This window comes from Schistocerca nitens, chromosome 6 (genome assembly GCF_023898315.1).
Source record: "Schistocerca nitens isolate TAMUIC-IGC-003100 chromosome 6, iqSchNite1.1, whole genome shotgun sequence".
Classification (NCBI taxonomy): domain Eukaryota; kingdom Metazoa; phylum Arthropoda; class Insecta; order Orthoptera; family Acrididae; genus Schistocerca; species Schistocerca nitens.
Window position 1 is genome coordinate 477,102,933 of NC_064619.1, and position 24,678 is coordinate 477,127,610.

The window sequence follows — 24,678 nt, forward strand, 5'->3', positions numbered from 1 at the left end:
AGTAGCTACTGCACACCTTCTGTGAATGAACAGAATAAGAAGTGCAAAAAATGCTACTGGTGCAGACTTACACACTGCCACACCCCTACAGTCACATTTTTAAGTGTGCACTAATTCCTAACAACACATACAACAGCATACCTAAAAAGAGGACACAAATACAATTTCCAATAGAACTGACAGTACTTATTTGGGATTAAAGGAGCACACAAAGGATAGGGATATCCTCACGGTAATTTCCCTAAGATCACAGTTTTAACTTCAATACATACGAAAAAGGACGCACAATACAATCCTTATGCGATTTCATTTTCAGCACAACAGCAAGTTTACGCCTCAATAAAACCACATTTTACTTTTTGTATAACAATCTCCACACCCAAAGGCCTTAGAAGATATACCTACCACTTCACATCTTAAATTAGCCAACAACAAACTGGATTATCTTATGTTCAACTTGACAGCATGAGAAGTCAAAATGAGGACTATGCTAGTGTTTGTTGTCAGTCATATGGAAAGATTTACTTTCAAATGACCCTTCTGAATAACTACTCTCTAATCAAGACCACACTGACTACGACTTAGTAATAAAATAAGTGCTGTCACTTCATGTTCTGTAGAGGAACAATGACAGTGCTTACTGTGAGATATGATGCAATAACATTTGGTATTTAGTAGTCAATGAGAACACAGCAGCAAGTGATGTGGTTTAGGGTATGAACTGATGCTAAACTATAATTTCACAATCAAACCATTATGTTACATGAAATGGTGATTGAGAACAAAGCATCAAGAGGAGTCATCAACACGGACAGTTTACTTTGACCAGTGACTCTGCAGCAGAGTCAAGTGTGATTATCCTACTTGTTTTACATTATTTCTGATGCCAATTTTTCCTCCTTTTGATCTCCCTTCCATAGTAGCACTTACACCATATTTACATAAAATAATTAAATTCCTATTCAAGTCATATTTTTAAGCTTTATTATTTACAGTATAGCTTAACAATTGTTGATGTCAGTAGTGTAAACATCTCAGGTAGAAAAATTTTACTTAAAGAAATATTCTATATTTACGATATCTATAAACCATGTATACTTCAAAATTTAGACCTTAATTTTTCCCCCCTCTCTTTTCAATTGACACATCTTATTTGAAAAACCTATTCTCCACTTTTCAACAAACATTTTACTTTTTCCATAAACTGTGTGTGACAACTGAGGTATTCCACAAGTTTGATTTTGAAATGCAACTGTCTAATTCTGCTGTTACTTTCTGCTGTTTCTGCCAATTTTGTTAAGTATATTAAAATAGTGCTTGCATTCATGTTCAAGTAAAGCGAAATAAAATTAATTGTCTGTAGTAATGTGTGGCATGACGAAACTGCTTCTCAGTGTAGCCCTTCAGGCTACAATAAAGAAAAATTGTTGTATAGAGTGAAAAAAATGCCCTGATTAACTTTTATATTATCTGTTGCACAAAGAAAACTCGTGGTCTGTCAGTAATCGCTATTTTTGTTTGTTACTGTGATTAAATCTTATTGTAGACTGCTTGATGTAGATAATGTTAAGGCACATGTTAGGGGCCCTATCCATATAGTAGTCAATTTTGTGAAGGCACAACTTCTGCTAGCAAACTATGATTACAATGAACAAAGTAGTAAGGAACCAAACAGCATAACAGAAATCAGTAAATGCGGAGAAATATTTATGCAAAAAGAGAATTTTGAAGTAAATGAAGGCCTCTGTAATGGGAGACAATATATTATTTGGTAATGTAAAGGTCATTTCACTTAGGTTGGAATTGTTCAACATTTTGAGAGAGATAATGGTGAGATTGAATAGTTTAAGATAATTCTTTTAAAAAATATTATTGTGCTTAACTACCTGGTAATATGAACTTGACCTTAATTATTTTGATCTTATGATTTCAGGTGATAATTGGCAATGAAAATGTATGTGGGCAATTAACCTGATTAAATAATTAAATTAACAGAAACCTGACAGAATTTAACAACACAATTCAGAAGCAAAAATGATTAAGATTTGGGAAATTAATGAACTTGGTTTGGTTCTAAGACTATTCATGTCTGCAGTGAAGCTCACAGTCATTTAATTCAAATTCAATTACTATGTGGACTGTTTCCAATTTGTTTATTCTTCAAATGATTAGAAAATTTACTCAGCCCCAGTACATATGTACACTGAGGATCAAGTTGAGAAATAAACTTGGGAAACTAAACTGAAGTACCTGCCGTGAATCAAATCTAGATAAGGACCTCGATAGGATTCAGTACTGGACTGAGCCATTCAAGAATGTTTAAAGCCACTACAAAAACTGATTACATTTCTCTATGGAAAACACTGAAATGTGCTAAATTTTTCCAGAGTTCATTAATTTTCTAAAAATAAATTTTATATGTATTCCTATAAATGGAACTGATATTTCATGACAACTGATATTTTACATTCCTTAAATTTTATTTGAATTGAACATATGCTTGTAACACTTTTTTATTTTATACGGCAACAATAGGCTTGCCCTAATTTGCACTTTGTGTGTGCACAACTGTCAACGATTCAAAGCTTCTGCTAGTTGGCAAGTGGTCTCTTTTACTCCCAAGTATTTACATAATGTATATGTCTGATTTAATTGGCATAGCTGTCTTTTTCAAATTTTTTGACTAATAAGATTAGGATTTTCCCAAATTTGTTACTAAAAAAAAAAACACAGGGTTGTCTTACGATCGCAGATTAAACTACTGCTGCTGAGGTCAACTGTTTACATAGTGTAATGAATTAAATTAGGGAGCATATTAAATTTACAGATGAAGCTTGGGCAACTGAGGTCACATCCAGATTTAATTTGAAGAATTCGTAAGGGTTGAAGGGAGAACTGTGACACCAACTTGACTGAGCATATGGACAAAAGAGTAGAGAGGAGAAGTGCTTGGCAGCAAACTACATCATGCTGCCAACCACGATAAGGTATGCTGCGTACCTTTGCTTTTTATGAACATCTATCACGTTTAAACTACAGTTTACCTGAATCCATTTGTGATAGGAATCGTGTCAACTTTAAAATTAGACAAAAAACTCAACAGTTGTATCCACAGGAGACAGTGAAAGTCTCCACAAGTGCAGTGTCATACCTACACGTTTCGTATAATCTTGCATTTGAACCTTTAGTTTGACAAGTACTCTTTATTGATGTGCGGATACAGCAATTTTATTGCTTGTATTTACGAGTTCACAAGGTTTTAATACCAATATAGCTCAATGAAAACAACCTCCTCTGCATTTTCTTCCCTGTATAGTTGAGCAGATGTAGAATGTTACAACGCAATCTGATTATTTTATTCTTGTTTTATCTACAGCACTGACGATGGTCAAGCAGTGACAAATCGATTTGCAACAGAAATAAAGACTTCTACGTCAATGACCAATGCTGACCATCGTTTTGTAATTACTGTTGTCAATGCTCCCCATGAGGTACGACAGGAACGAAAAGGGGTGTGCCAGCTGCTGGTTCTGCATGGCCAATGAGACAGCAGCGGGCAGACAGCATGTCCCTAATCAAGAGACTAAGCAATGACGTCACATGTGTTGTTTGCCTACATGGCAATCTCGCACAACAGGTGTTATGAATAATAATAATAATAATAATAATAATAATAATAATAATAATAATAATAATAAGCTTAAGATGGAAAAATAAATAACAATTTAAAATCATCACATGCTCTTGTCAATACAGATGTGAAATCTGCTGCATATTTGGGAAAATGTCTTCATGTCCCTCCAAAACGACAAATTTGGGAAATCCAAACATGTTTGGAAGAAACAATTATATATTTTTTGACTGCCAAGATTAGAAATACAGTGCCACTTTTCTCACCTCTCACTGGTTAGGTGAAATTATTGTCCCAGATAATATCAGTAATAATAATGATGATGATGCTATTTGCCCTTGAGTCTTGTTTACTATTTTTGCAAATTCAGACTCGGTAATAGTATTCTAATCATAAGCTGATAATTGCCACAATCAGCCTCATAACACGCAAGCAGTTCCGCACAGATGGTCCTTTGACACCCTTTCTGGTCTTCTGTTAGACAGTGAGGAACCCAGAGGGCAAATACCTTTGATACCCCAACTGGTGGACAATTGTGGCAGCACTACCAACAGAGACATCCCACTGTGCCGCTAGGTGTGTGTTTGTGATCTGTCGATAACATCCGAGTGTCCACACTTTTCAACACTGCAGGAGTCACAGCTGTGTGCAGCCAGACGACACACGGGAGACTGGACAGGTTTGCGCAACCTTTTAATGATGATAGATGCCTCACCCAACAACTCAACATGCTTTTGTTCACTGGAAGATCTCGATACACATTCTGCAAGTGTCTATGAATATCTGTGATGCTCTGGTTTTCCACCAAAAGAAACTCAATGACAGCTCTTTGCTGGGGAACGCACCTCCTTTACAGACACCATTTTGAAGGCTATGTGTAGCGCTGCCACCAATCTGAACTACATGAAACTATAGGTGCTGAATCTGGAATATTTCATGATATACCTCAACGATTTCCACTTTTTTTCAACCAAAGGTATGTTGTGTTATTTACTGACTGTTTCAAGTATATAGCCTATGTGTCCAAATGTTAAATAGTAACACGTAAAAATTTGAAGTAAATCAGCCAAGGACTTGGGCATTTTTTTGTAATATTTCTGTTTCCTATATTAAATATTTATTTACACATGAGGCCTGTTCAAAAAATTCCGGAACATTTGTAATTTTGCACCAATGGTGTGTTGGAGTGAAATGCGGTTGGCATCCCTGCACACATTTGTATTTAATGTGTAACTGCTGGAAGTTTCATTGTTGTATGTCTGTTAGGTCTTGTTCGGTGCCGTACTGAGTAGAACGTTGTGTCACACAGTTTGTGAATTTTGAGATGGCACGGTTAGAGGACCAAAGTGTCTGTACTAAATTTTGTGTGAAACTCAAGAAAACCTTTACAAAGACACACCAAATGATGCAGGAAGCCTACGGTGATGAGTGCTTAAGCAGTACTCTGTATTATGACTGAGTAACGTGGTTTAAAAATGACTGGACAGAAGTTAACAATAACCCTCTTCAGGACAACAAAATTGTGCGTGCCAATCTAAGACTAAGTGTCCAAGAGACTGCAGAAGATTGTAACATTTCAGTTAGATCATGTCACGAAACCCTGGGACAGCACCTTGAAATGCATTCTCTTGCAGCCAAGTTCGTCCCACAACTCGTGAGTAAATACCAGAAATACCTACGCCTTGCAATCTGTGGAGAGCTTTTCGATCACACAAGTGATTCCTTAAGAGATGTGGGTCTACAGTTATGATGTTGAGACCAAGGTACAATCTTCACAATGGGTCGGGAAAGGTTCTCCAAGGCCAAAAAATCTCATCAGGTCACGTAAAATGTCAACGCCCTCCTGACAGTTTTCTTTAGCTTTGAAGGATTAGCCTGTCATGAATTTGTTCCATAGGGACAAACTGTTAACCAATGGTACTATTGGCACATGTTGCGACACCTACAAGAAAATGTGAGAAGCAAACCGTCTGAAAAGTGGCGAGGCAATTCATTGCTCTTGCATTACGTAATGCACTCACACTTTCATCCCAGTTGGTGCAAGACTATTGCACGAAACACAAAATCACTGTGCTGCCTTAACCTTCGTCTCTCTAGACCTGACCCCTGCAGACTTTTCACAGATGGTACTTCATTCGATCCAACAACACGTGTAGCAAGGCTGCTTCTGGAAATGGAAATGGTGTTGGGAGTGGTGTATCAATTTTGAGGAGTGTGTTTTGAAGGATACCACGAACAATAGGTAAAAAGTGAGCGTAGAAAAATTTTGTGGACAAAGTTCCGGAATTTTTTGAACAGACATCATATATTAAGAAATAGGTATACAGGGTGTTACAAAAAGGTACGGCCAAACTTTCAGGAAACATTCCTCACACACAAATAAAGAAAAGATGTTATGTGGACATGTGTCCGGAAACACTTAATTTCCATGTTAGAACTCATTTTAGTTTCGTCAGTATGTACTGTACGTCCTCAATTCACCACCAGTTGGCCCAATTGAAGGAAGGTAATGTTGAATTCGGCGCTTGTGTTGACATGCGACTCATTGCTCTACAGTACTAGCATCAAGCACATCAGTACGTAGCATCAACAGGGTAGTGTTCATCAAGAACGTGGTTTTGCAGTCAGTGCAATGTTTACAAATGCGGAGTTGGCAGATGCCCATTTGATGTATGGATTAGCACGGGGCAATAGCCGTGGCGCGGTACATTTGTATCGAGACAGATTTCCAGAACGAAGGTGTCCTGTCAGGAAGACGTTCGAAGCAATTGATCGGCGTCTTAGGGAGCATGGAACATTCCAGCCTATGACTCGCGACTGGGAAAGACCTAGAACGACGAGGACACCTGCAATGGACGAGGCAATTCTTCGTGCAGTTGACGATAACCCTAATGTCAGCGTCAGAGAAGTTGCTGCTGTACAAGGTAACGTTGACCACGTCACTGTATGGAGAGTGCTACGGGAGAACCAGTTGTTTCCGTACCATGTACAGCATGTGCAGGCACTATCAGCAGCTGGTTGGCCACCACAGGTACACTTCTGCGAATGGTTCATCCAACAATGTGTCAATCCTCATTTCAGTGCAAATGTTCTCTTTACGGATGAGGCTTCATTCCAATGTGATCAAATTTTAAATTTTCACAATCAACATGTGTGGGCCGATGAGAATCCGCACGCAATTGTGCAATCACGTCGTCAACACAGATTTTCTGTGAACATTTGGGCAGGCATTGTTGGTGAAGTCTTGATTGAGCCCAAGTTCTTCCACCTACACTCAATGGAGCACGTTATCATGATTTCATACGGGATACTCTACCTATGCTGCTACAACATGTGCCTTTACAAGTACGACACAACATGTGGTTCATGCACGATGGAGCTCCTGCACATTTCAGTCGAAGTGTTCGTACGCTTCTCAACAACAGATTCGGTGACCAATGGATTGGTAGAGGCGGACCAATTCCATGGCCTCCACACTCTCCTGACCTCGACCCTCTTGACTTTCATTTATGGGGGTATTTGAAAGCTCTTGTCTACACAACCCCGGTACCAAATGTAGAGACTCTTCGTGCTTGTATTGTGGACGGCTGTGATACAATACGTCATTCTCAAGGGCTGCATCAGCGCATCAGGGATTCCATGTGACAGAGGGTGGATGCATGTATCCTCACTAACAGAGGACATTTTGAACATTTCCTGTAACAAAGTGTTTGAAGTCACGCTGGTACGTTCTGTTGCTGTGCGTTTTCATTCCATGATTAATGTGATTTGAACAGAAGTAATAAAATGAGCTCTAACGTGGAAAGTAAGCGTTTCCGGACACATGTCCACATAACATATTTTCTTTCTTTGTGTGTGAGGAATGTTTCCTGAAAGTTTGGCCGTACCTTTTTGTAACACCCTGTATAAATAAACACACAAATTGAAATGCAATGTAATGTCCAAACTTTCAAAGCGAGAGGTGAAAAACTTCGGGAGATTACAATTTTGTACAAACATTTGCATTTATATTTACATACATTATCTTATTCCAGAATGTTCAAATATTAAAATGCAATCTTGTTGAAATTCTGTTATGGTTTTGGGATGTCGATTTTTCTTCTTGTTCCAAAAATGTATAATTTCCCTAAAACAATATGTTGGTTAACAAAATATGCCCACAAGAATAGTTAACTTTAATTAAAATTCTGAGCAGGCTTTGGAAATCTATGAACGCATTAATGGGTACTACAAATGGCGTTCAAAAAGTTTTGCACAGTCGTTTAATTTTTTTTATATTTTGCAGGAGGAGAATGAATTTTTTTGTGAACATACTTGGAACATTTAGCTATAAGTTGGTGTATAAAAGTATGTTCTTTTATTTACAGGCAAGCCATAACGAACTATGTCAAGCGATGGTGTAAAAGTCAATTCCCAGAATTTTACCAAAATACATTTACATCATGGAAAGTACATCGGGCCAGAAACGTCACAGCTGATGGAAGCTACATTGAGGAGGCTCAATGTATAGCTAAATGTTCCAAGTATGTTCACAACAAATTTCGTTCTCCTCCTGCAAAACCTAAAAAAATTAGAGACGGCTGTGCAAAACTTTTTGAACGCCCTTTGTATTTTCCAAAACCGAAGTTTTATTTTGCCACTTTCTAATTATACAGTTTTTGGATATACAAATTTACTTTACTGTTTAAATTGTTATCTTTAAAATTTTCTGTTTCTTATATTAATATCTAATATAACACTTCTGCATTTTACCATTTTGTAAATTATGTACTCCATAAGTATTTATATAGGTGTCATGCACAAAGCCACTGTTAGTTCATACCACAAAGTCAACAAGTAAACTTCTAATCCGATCTTCTTCAACTAGTACAGTCACAATGTTGTTAGTCAGTCAGTGCTTGGTAATTGTAATGCTATGTCCTGTATCAGTCAGTCCACATCCAGTAGTAAATCTGTAAAATTCTATTCAAAACAATGTTTTATTTGTGATGCCACTTGTTCATGTTCACTTGCCTAATACTAAGCTACATATCTTATAGACCTGTAATGTCAAATTTAAATAGTTCATGACAAGCAAGCTGATTATGTAAACTGCTTATGAACAATAAACATGAAGAAAGTGGAAGTTAATACTATCCGAGATGTGTATAATCATTTTACAACAAGGAAAGTTCCCGACAATCAAAGAAGAAATAAGCCAAAAGAATGAATTTGACAAGACTTAAGAGGAGTACGAAACTGGTTCATAAGTTACAATTACAACAGAGCAACTGTCTGTGCATCATACACTGAGGTGATGAAAGTCATGGGATAGTGATATGCCCATATACAGATGGCAGTAGTATCGCGTACACAGGTATAAAAGAGCAGTGCAGTGGCAGTACTCTCATTTTCATTCAAATGATTTATGTGAAGAGGTTTCTGACATTATTATGGCCGCAGGACAGGAATTAACAGACTCGGAACACGGAGTGGAAGGTACGAGCTAGAAGCATGGAACATTCCATTTCAGCAATCATTAAGGAATTCAATAAACTCTAGGTCCACAGTGTCAAGAGTATGCCAAGAATACTAAATTTCAGATAGTACCTCTCCCCACAAACAACACAATGTCTCATGGCCTTCACTTCACGACTGAGAGCAGCGGCATTTTTGTAGGGTTGTCAGTGCTAACCGACAAGCAACCCTGCATGAAACAGCACCAGAAATCAATGTGGGCTGTACAATGAATGTACCCATGAAGACAGTGTGGCAAAATCTGGCATTAATGAGCTACAGCACCAGACAACGGACATGAGCACCTTTGTTGAAAGCACATCACCTGCAGTGCATCTCCTGGGCTCATCACCCATCGGTTTGACCCTGGAAAAAAGTGGCCTGGTCAGATGAGTTCCCATTTCAGTTGATAAGAGCTGATGGTAGGGTTCCAGTGCAGTGCAGACCTGATGAAGCCATGGACCTAAATTGTCAACAAGGCACTGTGTAAGCTGGTGGCAACTTCATAAGCTATAGACTGTTTTTACATGGCCATTCATGGACTTCATGTTCCCAAACAACAATGGAATTTTTATGGATGACAATGTGCCATGTCACTGGAACACAACTGTTCACATTTGATTTGAAGAACCCTATGGACAGCATGAGCGAACGATCTGGCATCCAGATCACCTGACATGAATCCCATTAAATGTTAATGAGACATAATCAAGAGGTCAGTTCGCGCACAAAATCCTGCACCAGCCACACTTTCGCAATTATGGAAAGCTACAGAGGCAGCATGGCTCAATATTTCTGCAGGGGATTTCCAATAACTTGTCGAGTCCATTCCACGTGAAGTTGCTTTACTACACTGAGCAAAAGATGGTCTGACACAGTAATAGGGGGTATCCCACAACTTTTGTGACCTCAGAGAACATAACCTCTGACTATCTTCCACGTTATTAATTTAACTGTTCAGTATCGGTTGGTAAGCTGTGTCCACCAGCACATTCATTGACATAACTCCACTACCAAACCATTGTCTTCCAACCTACCTACACCTTGGGATGTATCACAGGTCAATCTGTCACCACAACCTTTATTTCCAAGACATGCCCATAGTGATAGCAACTATAATATATTGCAGAGAATAATGCCTGCAGAATACACCAAACAAAACATCAAACAATGCTCTGAACAAGGGGAAGAGATTCCAATTTAGAGATGAAAACACATCATCTGTTTTCTCAGGTCCTTTCAGCAGAACTGCATTTTGAACCTACAATTTGCAATCTTTTTTTGTCCATCCCATACTGTCTTTTCTCTCCATAACTCATTTCCCCTATCCACTTCCTAATATAAACCCTCACTCTAGTTAACTCCACTATAGATATTTGAGTAAGTTTCACCCCTTCCCCCCCCCCTCTTCCCCTCAACCCAAACTTTTGTTTCCCATCATGTAAAGTATTTGCAAACCTTTCACAGCATGAAACTAAATTTTAAAAAAATCGATAAACCACAATTTTTACAGGAAGAGAGCATTTCTGAACTTACCCATCATCACATTCTTTTGAAACCTGTGGCCGTTCTTGTTCTCCATAAAAGAATTCATCCAAAATAAGTTTAGCAGTCTGAAAGAAAAAATGGAGGAAACTTGTTTGAAACTTTATATGTAAAGAAAGACAATACCAGTTTATTTTTTTACAGTAAAAGTAAATAAGAATCATATTAGCATCCTTTTAAAAATTTACTTGCAGACTTATCCTGTCGGTACAACAAATCTGCAGCATGAAATTTTAATACTTTATTATGGATCTTCAGCATCTTTTACAATATTACAGTCTACTGTATCTGATGGTATACAGTAATTGATAATACCATAAAATATGAGTCCAAAAGACACTGAACCATACACTTACAACACACAATTCTACAACTCTTATCTTACCACATCCTCTAATGTTGGGCAGAGCCCTACTTCAAACACTGCCACCGTCGTCCAAATTTTCAAAACTTTGATCTGAAAATTGTTGTTCAGAGGAAAAAACTTCCTTAAACATTGCTATGTGCGTCTTACCTGTAAAGCCCTACCACTAAAAAAACATATGTACACCTCACTGTTTCCTTACTCTACTATACTGAAATTGTCATACGCGTAGTATTATTTATCAACACTGTCCACTATACATTTACAACAATTTTAATACTCTGTTTTACACAGCAAAATGAGAGCTGAAGGTGTTTCAGGTAAGTTCAGAGACGGAAGTGAAAAGTACATCCATACATGTATTCAACAAAGCACTGGTAATAGTAATCAATGCAAAGAATATTTAACACAAAAATATAAAAGTTATGACAGTTTGAAATGAGACTAGAAGTACCCCAGAACAGAGTAATATTTCCTTAACACACGTTTGTTCAACAGACTGAAGCAGTCTGATATAAAACAGCAAAGAACCAACATATATAGCATTATATTCTGGCCCTATGTTTTGGACAGAAGGCTTTAAAATCATTGGGTGCTAATCAGCACAGTAATCAACATCCTTTCTCAGAATTTTGGTACTGTCATTATTCTAAGTTTTAACGCTTTCCATAGGAAAGTAACAAATTCTTTGGTCCTGCTAACTAATAAAAATCTTAATAACCCCTCATACTCAGTACATGGTGGAAATTTATACTTGGCATTAACTTCTGCTAACATGTACAAACATACAAAAAAAAGGTGCACTATTTAACAAATGTCACATTTTAGTTTTTTTACATGTTGCATCCCAAACCACTATTGTAACATTTGTTTTATTGTTAACAAATTCAGGCTAATGTAACATCTACAAACAGCCCTTTCTTCAAATTATACTTCACTGAGACTTTGTTATCACTTCGGAACACAAAGACTTCTTGGTTCAAAATATCTTTCAATATATCCAACAATAGAGTGTCCATGCTGGAATATCAACAATTATGAAAAGGATAGATTGCTACTCAACACAAAGATAACACAATGAGTTGCAGACAGGCACAATGAAAATACTGTTACACACTAAGCTTTTGGCCAAAGCCTCCTTCAGAAAAGAAAGGAATCTCTCTCTCTCTCTCTCTCTCTCTCTCTCTCTCTCTCTCACACACACACACACACACACACACACACACACACACACACACACACACACACACGAAGAAACACTCCACAAACACATGACCTCTATCTGTGGCTGCTTTAGCCGGTCTGTCACAAAAAAAAATTTAAATTGATTATCATTCTGAATTACAGTTAACTTTTCCAAATACAAATGTGCCACATGCGTGCTAAAAAAGTCATTTAACTTGGTACTGTGCAAATAGGATAACTTTCAACATTAGACAGTTATGTGTGAAGCAAGTGGAGGGAGCAGTGTTGTCAGCATTTCCTGCACATGCCACACCTCCTTTCAGCATATGGTCATTGCAGTGAAACCCCTACTTTACATTTTCATGCAAACTACACTTAAAAAAAACACAACTGAGAAAAATGTTAAAACCACCCAAAATATGAGCAAATACACATGTAATTGACATATTTGAGTAAAAATCACCATCACCTCCAATATTTTTTGTACAAAATCTATATATGTGAAGGAAATTAAGTGTACAATACAATGTTTACACAATAATTTTTGCTATTGAATTTCATCAGTTCCTAAAAAATCACAGATGTGTAACAGCAAGTAAAAACTCATCAAAAAATTGAAATTTGTATCTGGGTACAAGTTAATCAAGCTGTTTTCCGACATGCTGTGACTACAAATTATACATTCAAAACTCCCATTTTTAAGAGATCATTCTTTCTGCTCACCCAGAAAAAAGTAAAAATTGATGAACATGTTGAATTGAACCAAAAACATCACAGCACCTAAATGGTTGAACCATAAGCATAAATGTGGGCATCTGCTTAATGACATACTTAGTCACCATTGCTGTTCTTGTTTAATGATTTTCTTATGAGCCGGACTTCATATGCTTACCACCATTAATATGTTATTTTAGGCTTGATGAGAGAAACAGAGATGTGGAAAAAAATCAGTTTACTTCCCCAATTTACGTTACAAGCTTATTAGACTTTGGCTCAGTGAATTTCTGTACACTGTGTAAAATGTAAATTTCAAAGAAAACTCAGGTGCTACAGTTTCGCTTCATGTCTTCTATCACTGCTGCCAATCGTTACTACTTATAGTGCATGGTATGTGTGGTGCAAAGTATATGAGTTGTATATGTAGCTGTTGCAACTGTATCACATCAAATTTTAAGACAAAGTCTTTAAAACTTGCGATTGCAAAATCCTTGTTCTATTTCCACGTGACATCTCTGTCACAGCACTTCACAAAATACTTTCACCCCTGCCTGCATTCCCATCACTAAAGAGCCACTCCCCCTCCCTACAAATCCACAGGGTGAGCTTTTTTTACATGTGTTAATGTGATGTGATCGCTGCGCTGGCTATTGGGTGACTTCACAAGTCACCAAGCAATAAGAGCTCACCAGCTGGAAATGGGCGATGTTTCCTTGATTATGACTGAGCATGTTCTTTGAGACTCAGCATATGAATTGAAAAGGTTGACTGATACTGTTGCTGAATACCGTACATCAGAAATACATGCAAAAAGATGAGATTGGGTTATAATTGGCACAAGAAAAGTTGGTGGCTGGGCCCCTTCATCCCGTATTGGCTCAGTCCTGAACACTCCGCGTCAACTGCCTTGTTTTTCTGCTATTGCTGAAACCTAGCACTGCGAGGTGAAGCTAAATGTTGCTAGTTGTGTTGGCAACACTGATCATGGATTACATCAGCATTTCTTTTCCACATCTCCCATCTCCACAATGGCCTAAAATATTATCTTAATTTTACCACCACCCATGGTGCGAACCATCTGTCCTTTGAGTCGCTAACAACTTGTTCAGTCACTTCAAATGTCAATAGTAAGAAAATGGGACGAAGTCATACAAGACGTCAAGTAAAACTTATAATCAAGATAAACTTTACTAGGAAGAAATGTAAAATTGGGGAATTTTTAGCTATGATCTTATGGGTTTTTCACAGGGGCTACAAATTTATGGTGTAGAATCGCGAAAAAATAAAACCGGAGAATGTAAAATTGAAGTTCCACTGTAATTGATAAGTGACTAATAAATGACGACAACAACAAACAGGACACTTACATCAATGTATATTTTATTAATACCATAACAAAATTAAAGGGAAAACTCTTCACTGTCCTCTCCCTCAGACGTGGAAATGATGCTGGAACCAGTAGTATCATCTGTGCAATCGGTCCTTTCACCTGTCCTCCTCAGATCCATGTTTCCTGAACTTTCTTCTTGGTACGGCTCAACTCAAGACCAGTCATGTGGCATAACTTCAGTAATAGCTACTTTCATTGGCATTTCCACCGCACTGAGAATAATCAATTTGTTCTTCCCACTGAGCATAACAACTTAATCCTTTCTTCCCAAATTATTTATCATCTGGAGTCAAGTAAGTTTATCTGTACTGAAACATGCGTTTTAAGGAAAGATACTTATTACATTATGTCCCTTCGCCAACCTGGTAATGTGAGGTTTTTTGGCTTCTTAAGCTTTACAAGTTCTACTAATACTTTCTTATTCATTGATTGGTGACTCCATGTTGTCTTGTGCACTACGACCAGATAACAGGTACACTTGAAAAAAGAGACAGCATTGGTCTTATTCATGCAAAGTTTCATTCCTTTTCTGCAACGGAATATTTCTCTGTATCAAAACCAAAACACACAGTTTCCTCCACTGAGCTGTTAGAACTTCTAAACACAAAACGGTATAGCGTATTATCCATAATTATTGTTAAATTTGGGGAATATTTTAGAAAACTGTGGCATTCCAGTCACTCATAAGTGGCATTCAGTCATTCACAACTGTTAAGTTGGTACTGTAATGTAAAAGAAATAAGTTTGGAATTATGCCATGAATTAAGCCACCATGACGGACAAATAGTCCATCACCCTTCCTGAACAATGTCCTTGCTGTTCCTTCAGCCATGAGGACCATCCAACCTTCTGACAACTTGTGTCACACATTATCACGCATTCCATAATGCCATTTACTTCTCCAAATGAAATGCTCCTTATAGGACACAGATACTGGCATCTCGAGATCACTGCATTACTTCCCCTGAATGACAACTTCAGATCCAAAAACTTTTGTTACAAGAAATCCATCTCATGATGAAACTTTTGTGGAGACTACTTTCTTTCATTAAGTAAGTAGAGTACTTCTTGTATTCGTAATAACTAGGGAAAGGAATTTCATATGAATAATATTTTTTTTGCTTGTAGATAAAAAAAACTGTTATTACAAGTGAACTTCCCAAAACAGCACACTTCAATCATATATGAAATTCTACATCACTAATACATATATTTGTAATATTTTATGTAAATATTTTAAATAATTTTGCTTAACAAACAATTTGTCACTTCTTTGTTATAATTTTTAAATTTAGAAAAAAACTCATGCAATTTCATATTATGAGAACGGAATTTCAGTAACTTCATTTGTTGCTCTCATGTAGTTTATAGCACAGCACTTATACAGTACGCTGCCTTTAGTGAAACAATTGGCGATATAATGAAAAAAGTAAAGTCGAGTGTACACCCATTTCCAACAGTATGGTGCTGAATTTAGCAGTATTCTTCCAAGTGATGGAAGAATCACTAAATGCAGACCAGTGATGTGAAGAAGTCCTGCAGTATTTACCAGGTTGTAAACATAGAAGGGCCACTTCACATAAAACATCAAGACAAATTCTTTTAGGTGGAGCAGCTTCCTCTTCATATACCCTAGTTTCAAAGAGTTCCAAATATTATACAGCCACTTTTCTTTCATATGATATTCCACTGTATAAATTGAGGAGACCAGCACTCCGAAACTTTCTCAAGAAATACAAAAATTTTTGAAACACCAGAAGAAGCAACGTCAAGAAAATGGTATGTGTATGCTTGTTATGAAGAAATGCTAAGAAAGTTCACAGCAGAACATGAAAATACAAAGTTTGCATAAGGAAAGTGGGAAACATTGTGGTAGCTGTGCTAGAAAAATGACGAAATGGTTTCGAAGAGACACTTTCTATTAGCATGTAAAAAATATCAGCATCAAATACATGACAATGTCTCACTTATTCAATGAAACTCTACTGCTGTAATGGCCAAATGGGGTGAAATCTGAGAGTGTTTTACTATTATCTGCTGATGCTGCACCACACATGAAAATGGCAGTTGAAGGCCTTTCTCTAAAATCATTGTACATTCATATTTAAACTGGATGATGGTGGGACATCAGCTGGTATAATTTGTATTAAAAATAAAACTCCTCCAGCTGTACTTAAGATTCCATATTTATTTAGTTACTAGTTTCAACGTTGCGTCAACACCATCTTCAGACCCTTACACTTCGATGATATCAATTGTGTGAGGCTGAGTACTAGAAGTCCGCAGTGAGACCAATACTTGCTCCACATGGATGGAGGCAAAAAACCTCTGAAATTGTGGATTTCATACTACATGTAAAATTGTCAAAGTTTTGGAAAATGAATGTGTTCAATAGTGACATTCCTTTGATGAAATATGCAAGGCTATCCTCATGTGATATTGAAACGTCTTTCTCTCTGTATCTTGCACTGTTTTGAGACAACTTGTGATGGAAGACAGAGAAAGTTTCCATGGTTCACTGTAACAGTGAACTGTTTCAATCCACCACTGCATTAGCATGATTGGTGAGTATTTTTTTAACATTAAGTATTTACAGTTTTGTAATATTGAAACTAAATATTTTTGAATTTGCTATGTATATTTTTTTATGTTTTCCTGTGTAAAAAACAAAATATTTTGAGGTTTTTTGCTTATAAAAAAATCCATTTCCTAATAATAACAATACACATGTCTGCTTATTGCATCCTGATGCAATGTTTCCATCTTGGTTACCGTATTTACTCGAATCTAAGCCGCACCTGAAAAATGAGACTTGAAATCAAGGAGAAAATTTTTTCCCGAATCTATGCCACACCCGAAATTTGAGACTCTAAATGTAAGGGGAGAGAAAAGTTTTAGGCCGCACCTCCAAATCGAAGCAAAGTTGGTACATTGTAATACGAGACACAATTTAGGTCGAATGAATGACGATACACCTACAGTAGTTTGGTTCGAGTCGTAAGCTTAGCAGTTAAGCTTTACCAGGTAGCCATTGTTATGCGTCAGGCACTCCGTCTGTATTTATACGGGTACCCTTCCTTTTTGAATTGATTGCTTATTTTTCTTTGATCTGATAAGTGCCGTTCTCTATGTTATAGGTGTTTACGTCACTCTAAGCTGAAAATGTATTATTGTACTGTATCATGCATTGTTTGTTGCATTCTGATAGTGCGTGTTTACAGCCTGTCGCCGCTCGTGGCATGGCTTGCTGTTGAGCGGGCTACCGCGGCTTACAATAAAACAAAAAAAGAGAGGAATCGTCTTATTAGCAAAACAATGGCAAGATACTGCTATTTGTTGTTACTTACACTGCTGCTTTCTTTGATAACAGTCAACAAAAACCAGATAATAGACTGTGTATGATAGATGATGTTCTGAACAAGAGTTAGGCGAAAATTTTTCTCCGTTTGAAAATCTTTGCAGAAGCTTCTTTAGTACATTACATTCCGCACAGAAATTAGAGTCATCGTACGAGGGCCGTTCAGAAAGTAACCTCCGGTTGATTTAAAAAAATACACCAAGTTAAATAAAAATATTTTAATATATACATCTTACAACTACGTCTTTGCACTATTTTTCTACATAGTCTCCATAGCGATTGAGGCACTTATCGTATCTCTTCACAAGCTTTGAAATTCCTTCTGCATAAAAATCACCCGCTTGTGCCTGGAGCCAGCCTGTGACCGCATCTTTGAGCTCTTCGTCGTCATCAAACCGCTGTGACCCGAGCCATTTCTTCAAATGCATGAAGAGGTGATAATCACTTGGCGCCAGGTCTGGGCTGTAAGGTGGATGGTTGATAACGTCCCACTTGAAGGACTCAAGAAGGGCCGTTGTTCTGCGAGCAGAGTGAGGACGGGCGTTATCGTGCAAAAAAGCGATACCGGAAGTCAGCATACCACGGCGTTTGTTCTGTATAGCCCGTCGTAACTTTTTTATTGTTTCACAGTACACGTTCCATGAATTCAACCAACAACACCCCTTTGGCATCCCAAAACACCGTTGCCATCAGTTTTCTGGCAGAAAAATCTTGCGAGGCTTTTCTTGGTTTGGTAGGCGAATTTGAATGTGCCCACATCTTTGATTGTTCTTTTGTCTCAGGGTTCACGTACTTAATCCAGGTTTCGTCACCGGTCACGATTCTGTTTAACAATGGTTCTCCTTCATCCTCGTAACGTGACAGAAAGTCTAATGCAGAGGCCATTCTTTGAGTTTTGTGGTGGTCGGTAAGAATTTTGGGCACCCATCGTGCACAGAACTTACGGTAACCCAATCTTGCTGTCACTACCTCGTACAAGAGAGTCTTAGAAATCTGTGGAAAACCAGTAGACAACTCAGACATTGAGAAACGTCGATTTTCACGAACTTTTGCATCAACTGTCTGAACGAGTTCGTCAGTCACCAATGATGGTCTACCACTCCTCTCTTCATCATGAACGTTTTCTCGTCCACTTTTAAATAAACGTACCCATTCACGGACAACTCCTTCACTCATAACTCTTGGTCCGTACACGGCACAAAGCTCACGATGAATAGCTGCTGCAGAATATCCTTTGGCTGTAAAAAACCTTATGACAGCACGCACTTCACATTTGGCGGGGTTTTCTATTGCAGCACACATTTCAAACTGCCACAAAAACTAAACTAGCGCAGGTACGACATTCACTCGACCATGGCTTGATGCTGACTGACCTGTTGAGTGCGTGAACGCACAGATGGCGTCGCTACTCCCCCCACAACCCGCACTGTGACCAATCGGAGGTTACTTTCTGAACCGCCCTCGTAGATTTAAAAATCTAGTCAATTGCCGTGCTTCATTTCTGACTGTATCACTATTAGGCATAAGAATAATACGAATATAAACATGACATGATATGTATATTCTTCCGCATTTGCTGTTGTCTCACTCTAGTTTCGTAATTTATTAGGCAGACAGGATTTAAATGAGATAGCAGCAAACAAAAAAGAACACATGGCAAAATGTTTATATTCGTATTATTCTTATGGTGAAGAGAATACTGCATGTGATTCACAATTCATAAAATTCCTATTAGCGACGATCTCTTCTCACAGGTAGGAAAAAATTCAGAACTTAGAGTTGGCCATATTGATAAACATCCCAAACAGTCTTTCCAGTCGGATTTTCATAGTACATTGAAATGCTGCTACATTCGAAGATGAACAACACGTAATTTGTATTTACTTCGTTGTATAATGTATGAAAAATGCAGTGGTCGGAACTCGGGGCAGAGAAAACGCTCGTCTTCCACCTATTTTTTTTTTAATTTATTTCCTGATGCAGAGGCTTTGGCGCCAGTATTTATCTTTGTGCCTGCAAAGCATGCCTGTATTCGATGGCAGAAGTTAGTTGTGTTGGCACCTACCAACATTTTTCAGAACTTCCGCTTATGTTGCACTTAATTCTAAGCTGCAGGCGGTTTTTTGGATTACAAAAACCGGAAAAAAATTGTGGCTTAGATTCGAGTAAATATGGTACCCATCTGTAGTAACTTATTTTCTTGCCTGATGCAAAGGTAACGCTTCACTGTTGTTCCCTTCCTCTTTCCCTTTCCAGTTCTTAGCAGTGTCCACTTACAATGTTTTGTTCTGTTCTGTTCTGTTCTGTTCACTATTCTTGAAACATCTGAAACTGGACATCCACTGGTGTACTCCAATTTAAAGAACTACTTCCACTTAAAGCACACAAATTTGTGATCTTGTCTAGTGGGGGAATTCCCTTCAATACCTTTTAAGCTAAAGAATGTGTTTTTTAACAATTTTTTACATTAACTCTTGTGTTGAGACATAATACACCACTCTTAAAACATCAATACAAACACACTGCTTCATAACAAAAGTTTACGGGTGCAGAACATTTCCAGTGCTCTAAAACACGAAACTTCACAATAAAAGCTGAGAAACACTGAAACAACTAATGTTCAATGCAAAGTGCTGCCATTTACTGACTGCATGGTGACAGAGTATACCGTAACTTCCAACCTATTGGTGGTGTGAACTTGGGCAATGGCATCATGGCGCCTCCCTCAGGTCGAACTATGAAAAGTCTACAGTTATGTTAATCACACTTTCGTAGAAAACTAACAAACAGTTCTAACATGGCAATCTGTTAGATTTGGTAACTATTAACATCCCTAATGTACCCTGCCACTAACAGACAAGTACAAAATTAGATCTTAGCAAGTCCTGCATCTATTTCCTAGTTCGCCCACCTTCTGTTATTCTGTGTGGTACAAAGTGAATTGAAATAATACATTGCACCATTAAGATGTTAAGTCAGTGAAATACACAATACTCAGTAGAATGACTTGGGTTTTCACCACTGGCTGAACACCGGAAGGTGTTCAAGTTACAGTGAAATTCCAATAATAAACCACTTACCTAAAACTGATTGGAGGGTAGCACAAACACACATTGTTTGTTGTTGTTGATGGTCTTCAGTCCTGAGACTGGTTTGATGCAGCTCTCCATGCTACTCTATCCTGTGCAAGCTGCTTCATCTCCCAGTACCTACTGCAACCTACATCCTTCTGAATCTGTTTAGTGTATTCATCTCTTGGTCTCCCTCTACGATTTTTACCCTCCACGGTGCCCTCCAATGCTAAATTTGTGATCCCTTGATGCCTCAAAATATGTCCTACCAACCGATCCCTTCTTCTAGTGACTTGGGTTTTCACCGCTGGCTGAACCCTGGAAGGTGTTCAAGTTATAGTGAAATTCCAATAATACACCACTTACCTAAAACTGATTGGAGGGTAGCACAAACACACATACCAACACTGAAGATCTCAATCTTTCAAACAAGCAAAGGCTCTATTTCCAGTTTAAATATGCATGCACACACATGCTTGATTGTGAGCATGTCTGTGGCTACAGCAAAAATGAGTAGTTGTCTGGCCAGACATTCATGGTAAGGGAGGGAAGAATTTTACTGTGATGTGCTAAAGGTGCACATAGCCAGAAAGGCACAAGGAAACCTCTGGAGGCAGGAAAGTGGCAGACAGGTGGCACTCTCAGTATCAGTGGCACATTGAGGACTAATTGTGGTAACAATTACAAAAATTACAGAAGACTCCAACCCCCCCCCCCCCTCCGCACCTCATGCAAATAAATCCCGCTGTCTATGAGAATAATAACGAAGTCAACATTTAATTCAACAGTACAAATATTATTGAGTATTTGGCATAAAATGACGTATAAGACCTGCAAACACTGTGGAAAACTGTATATAGATCAGTCATCTAAAGATGTGGCAATCATACTGTCTGAACACATGAAAAGTTGGATACTACAAAAGAAATATTCAGCCTTGCCAAGACCTAATGGAAAACCCTGCATCTGAGGCACAACGTGACATTCATCATACGCGAAAGATAGGGAGAAAGATAATATTACTGGACATATAAGAAATCAGTAAGAATACAACAAAGAACACTTGCTCAAGTTCAAACCAACACAATTAGCCATTTACTTTCCGTTAAATTAAGTTTGACCACAGTCAGTAATACCTGATTGTTGAAGCAGCTCAAAACCAGTTAGTCAGTCAATAAAAACTGTTGGAGAATGCCAATAGTGTTTCCTTTTTTTTCTTAAGTCAGGAGAATAAGCTCAAGACAGTTGATCAAAGAGAAAACTGAAGATGTATTCCTGAAATAAGGACTGGTAGAGACCTTAAAATACATTAAGCATGCAATCACTAGCAAATTCTAACTCGAACACATCTACTTATTCTTACCAGCACTAGATCCAAATTTGCACCAGTTATCTTGATTGTATGATCATCAACAGTCACCGTGTACTTATATTCCAGAGTTGCATCACTGGTGGAGAAGCTATGTAAAAGTTTACTTCGTCCTCCACCTGCAAACGGAACAACATGCATATGTTAAAATAGTTATTAAAATTACAGATGAATGTACTCTCTGCACTAAATTAACAGTGTTGGGGTTAAAATTAGCCACCTATTCCTAAAAACAGTGTGCAAATTTAATTACACATCAAACTGAAAATCTCAATATCTTATATTAATAATGTACTCAACACAGGGTCAGGTGAGACACTTAAACTGATCCCAATTTCTACTCAGATTTGTTTCACTTAAATCTCTTTTAAATCAATGGCAACAATTACTAACATGAAGCTCTTAATTCTTAAATGGGCATTACAAAGATCTTAGCATCACAGAATAAGAAGCCATTACTACTAACTTATCCCTCCTCTACAGAATTCCTCTGCAAATACTGCATCTGTAACTGAATCTGTGACAAAAAGCTTAAAGGTTCATAGTTTACTGACAACTGCATGACTAGGAACGGTGTACAAAATTTTTTGTCAATGTTGGCCAACCATTTACTACATCCCCCCACTGAAATGAAGGAATCAATCAAACCTCTGGCACTGCCTCAGGAGTTAGAAATGTTAGTTAGCCAATAATCACAGCTTTGCCACTGAAGGTATTATAACATCTGGTATGTATCCTCAATGAAATGTGGTATACAAGCACTCTGCAAACAATATGGGTCACACAAATCGCTTTTCCCACACTCAAGCAACAAAAAAGAGCCTGGTTGGGCCACCACATCTTACATCAATTGCTGTATGATTTTGAACCAGCAAATCTTGGGACAAACATACTGAAATGTGACTGTAATCATGGCTGGAACACAGCTACCTACTGTCTTGCACTACAATTTGTGCACAAAAGGAGCAGTGGGCATCCATTACTTATGTAATATAAACAGCACGTCTTTGGTGCATCCACTCAGCATAGCTTTCCCACCACAGTCTTCTTTGTATCACACATGTGCACATGAAAATGTATGAATTCTTTTATTCACACAGAAGTTTTGTGCTCCTATAATCCCAGATACTTGTCACAGATAGGGGACCAGTCGTATAATTGATTGTGCTGTTACAATACTGGATTGTTGAGATATCAATGTCATCTGGCACACCCAGAGCAGAAACATTTATTCACAAATATTTATAGCACATTGCTCAACTGACAATGTTGGAAGACCATATGACATCAGTAACCTTGACTACTACAACTCAGCTGCCATGGTACGTCGACAGCAGGTATCATCTTATGGGGTTTCAAGTAGCAATGAACATTCTCCATGCATTGTCCCATACTTTGTGTGACCTCTCAACAGTGTGTCAGTTGTTGATTGATGAATACATGTTGCAGATCCAAACTCGGGTGCCCCAATCGTTTAGAAAGCTGGCCACCAGAAGATTCCCTGAACCAGTTATCTTTCTACTGAAACAAGGAAAGCACTGTTAAATAGTAACTGCTATTTCACAGGATGCTTCCTTACTACCCAATTACTGAAACCAGCTTTTTGCAATGTCTGTCAGATACTTGCTTTTTGTAGCAACCAACTGCTATCCAAACTTGAAACGTCAGACATTAGTGAACATATTCCTGACAACCATACAAATGCAGAGACCAGATGAAACTTAAATATTCCCTGGCAAAATGAAAGTAACTGGTCAACTACATGTAGATCGCACCTTCTTTTGTATCGGTCTCTCAATCTCTAAGCAGAATGGTCATTTCCCCTACCTCAGAACAGGCTGGTGTTTAGGACCAAAGCTTTGGCTATCATGCAAGCTCGCAGTTCAGTGCAACACTAGGATTGAATTACATTCCCATCGTATCTGACTTCTAAGTGTATCACCAGCTATTGACATCCCAGCAACATTGAGTAACAGCATTGTCAACTGTCTGAACACAAAGCTGAAGGTGTTTGAGCTATTACAGGAGGGCATTTCAGCTGACTTTCCCTTGAGGACACTGCATTGAGGCATCAAAACATTAAGCACATTGATTGCCTTCACAAAGATGGTCTTTAACAAAATGATATAGAATTCTAAGTTTTTATCAATTATCCAAAAGAAAATTAATCTTTTAAAACACGTTAAAATACCAACTGCAATTTCTCAAGGAAAAAGAGGTGGAACAAAAATACGAAACCACAAAACATTCTAGATAACTGCTATGAGATAAAACATTAGAAATGATTCACAAGAAGAATCAATCGTTCAGGATATTTTAATATACAGTCAAGCGGCAAATCAAATTTTTGTTATGCAATTTTCCCCATTTTCAAGTGGTCTACCACAACCTTCCACTCACCTACAGGTGACTGATTGCCAGTAGCCATTTTTTGTTGGTTGTTTGTAACTGGAAATTTCTATTGTAACAATACACAGTCAAATGTAAGTCTTAAAAGGAATCTTAAATTACTGCCTGTAGCTTAGCGTGCAAGGATAATTATATGTTCAAAT

The 24,678-nt window shown here is 37.9% G+C and overlaps 1 protein-coding gene across 6 annotated transcripts in view; it reads right to left on the minus strand.

The window, feature by feature from the left end:
* Nucleotides 1-24,678, minus strand: part of LOC126262706 (eukaryotic translation initiation factor 4E-binding protein Mextli-like) — a 125,567-nt gene that overhangs the window by 47,018 nt on the left and 53,871 nt on the right. For all 6 annotated transcript variants that reach the window (XM_049959485.1, XM_049959486.1, XM_049959488.1 and 3 more), the window contains 2 exons: nucleotides 22,121-22,245; nucleotides 10,664-10,740 (listed from right to left, as the gene is read on the minus strand). In XM_049959485.1, the coding sequence (XP_049815442.1) occupies nucleotides 10,664-10,740; nucleotides 22,121-22,245 (202 nt within the window). The remainder of the gene's footprint in view (nucleotides 1-10,663; nucleotides 10,741-22,120; nucleotides 22,246-24,678) is intronic.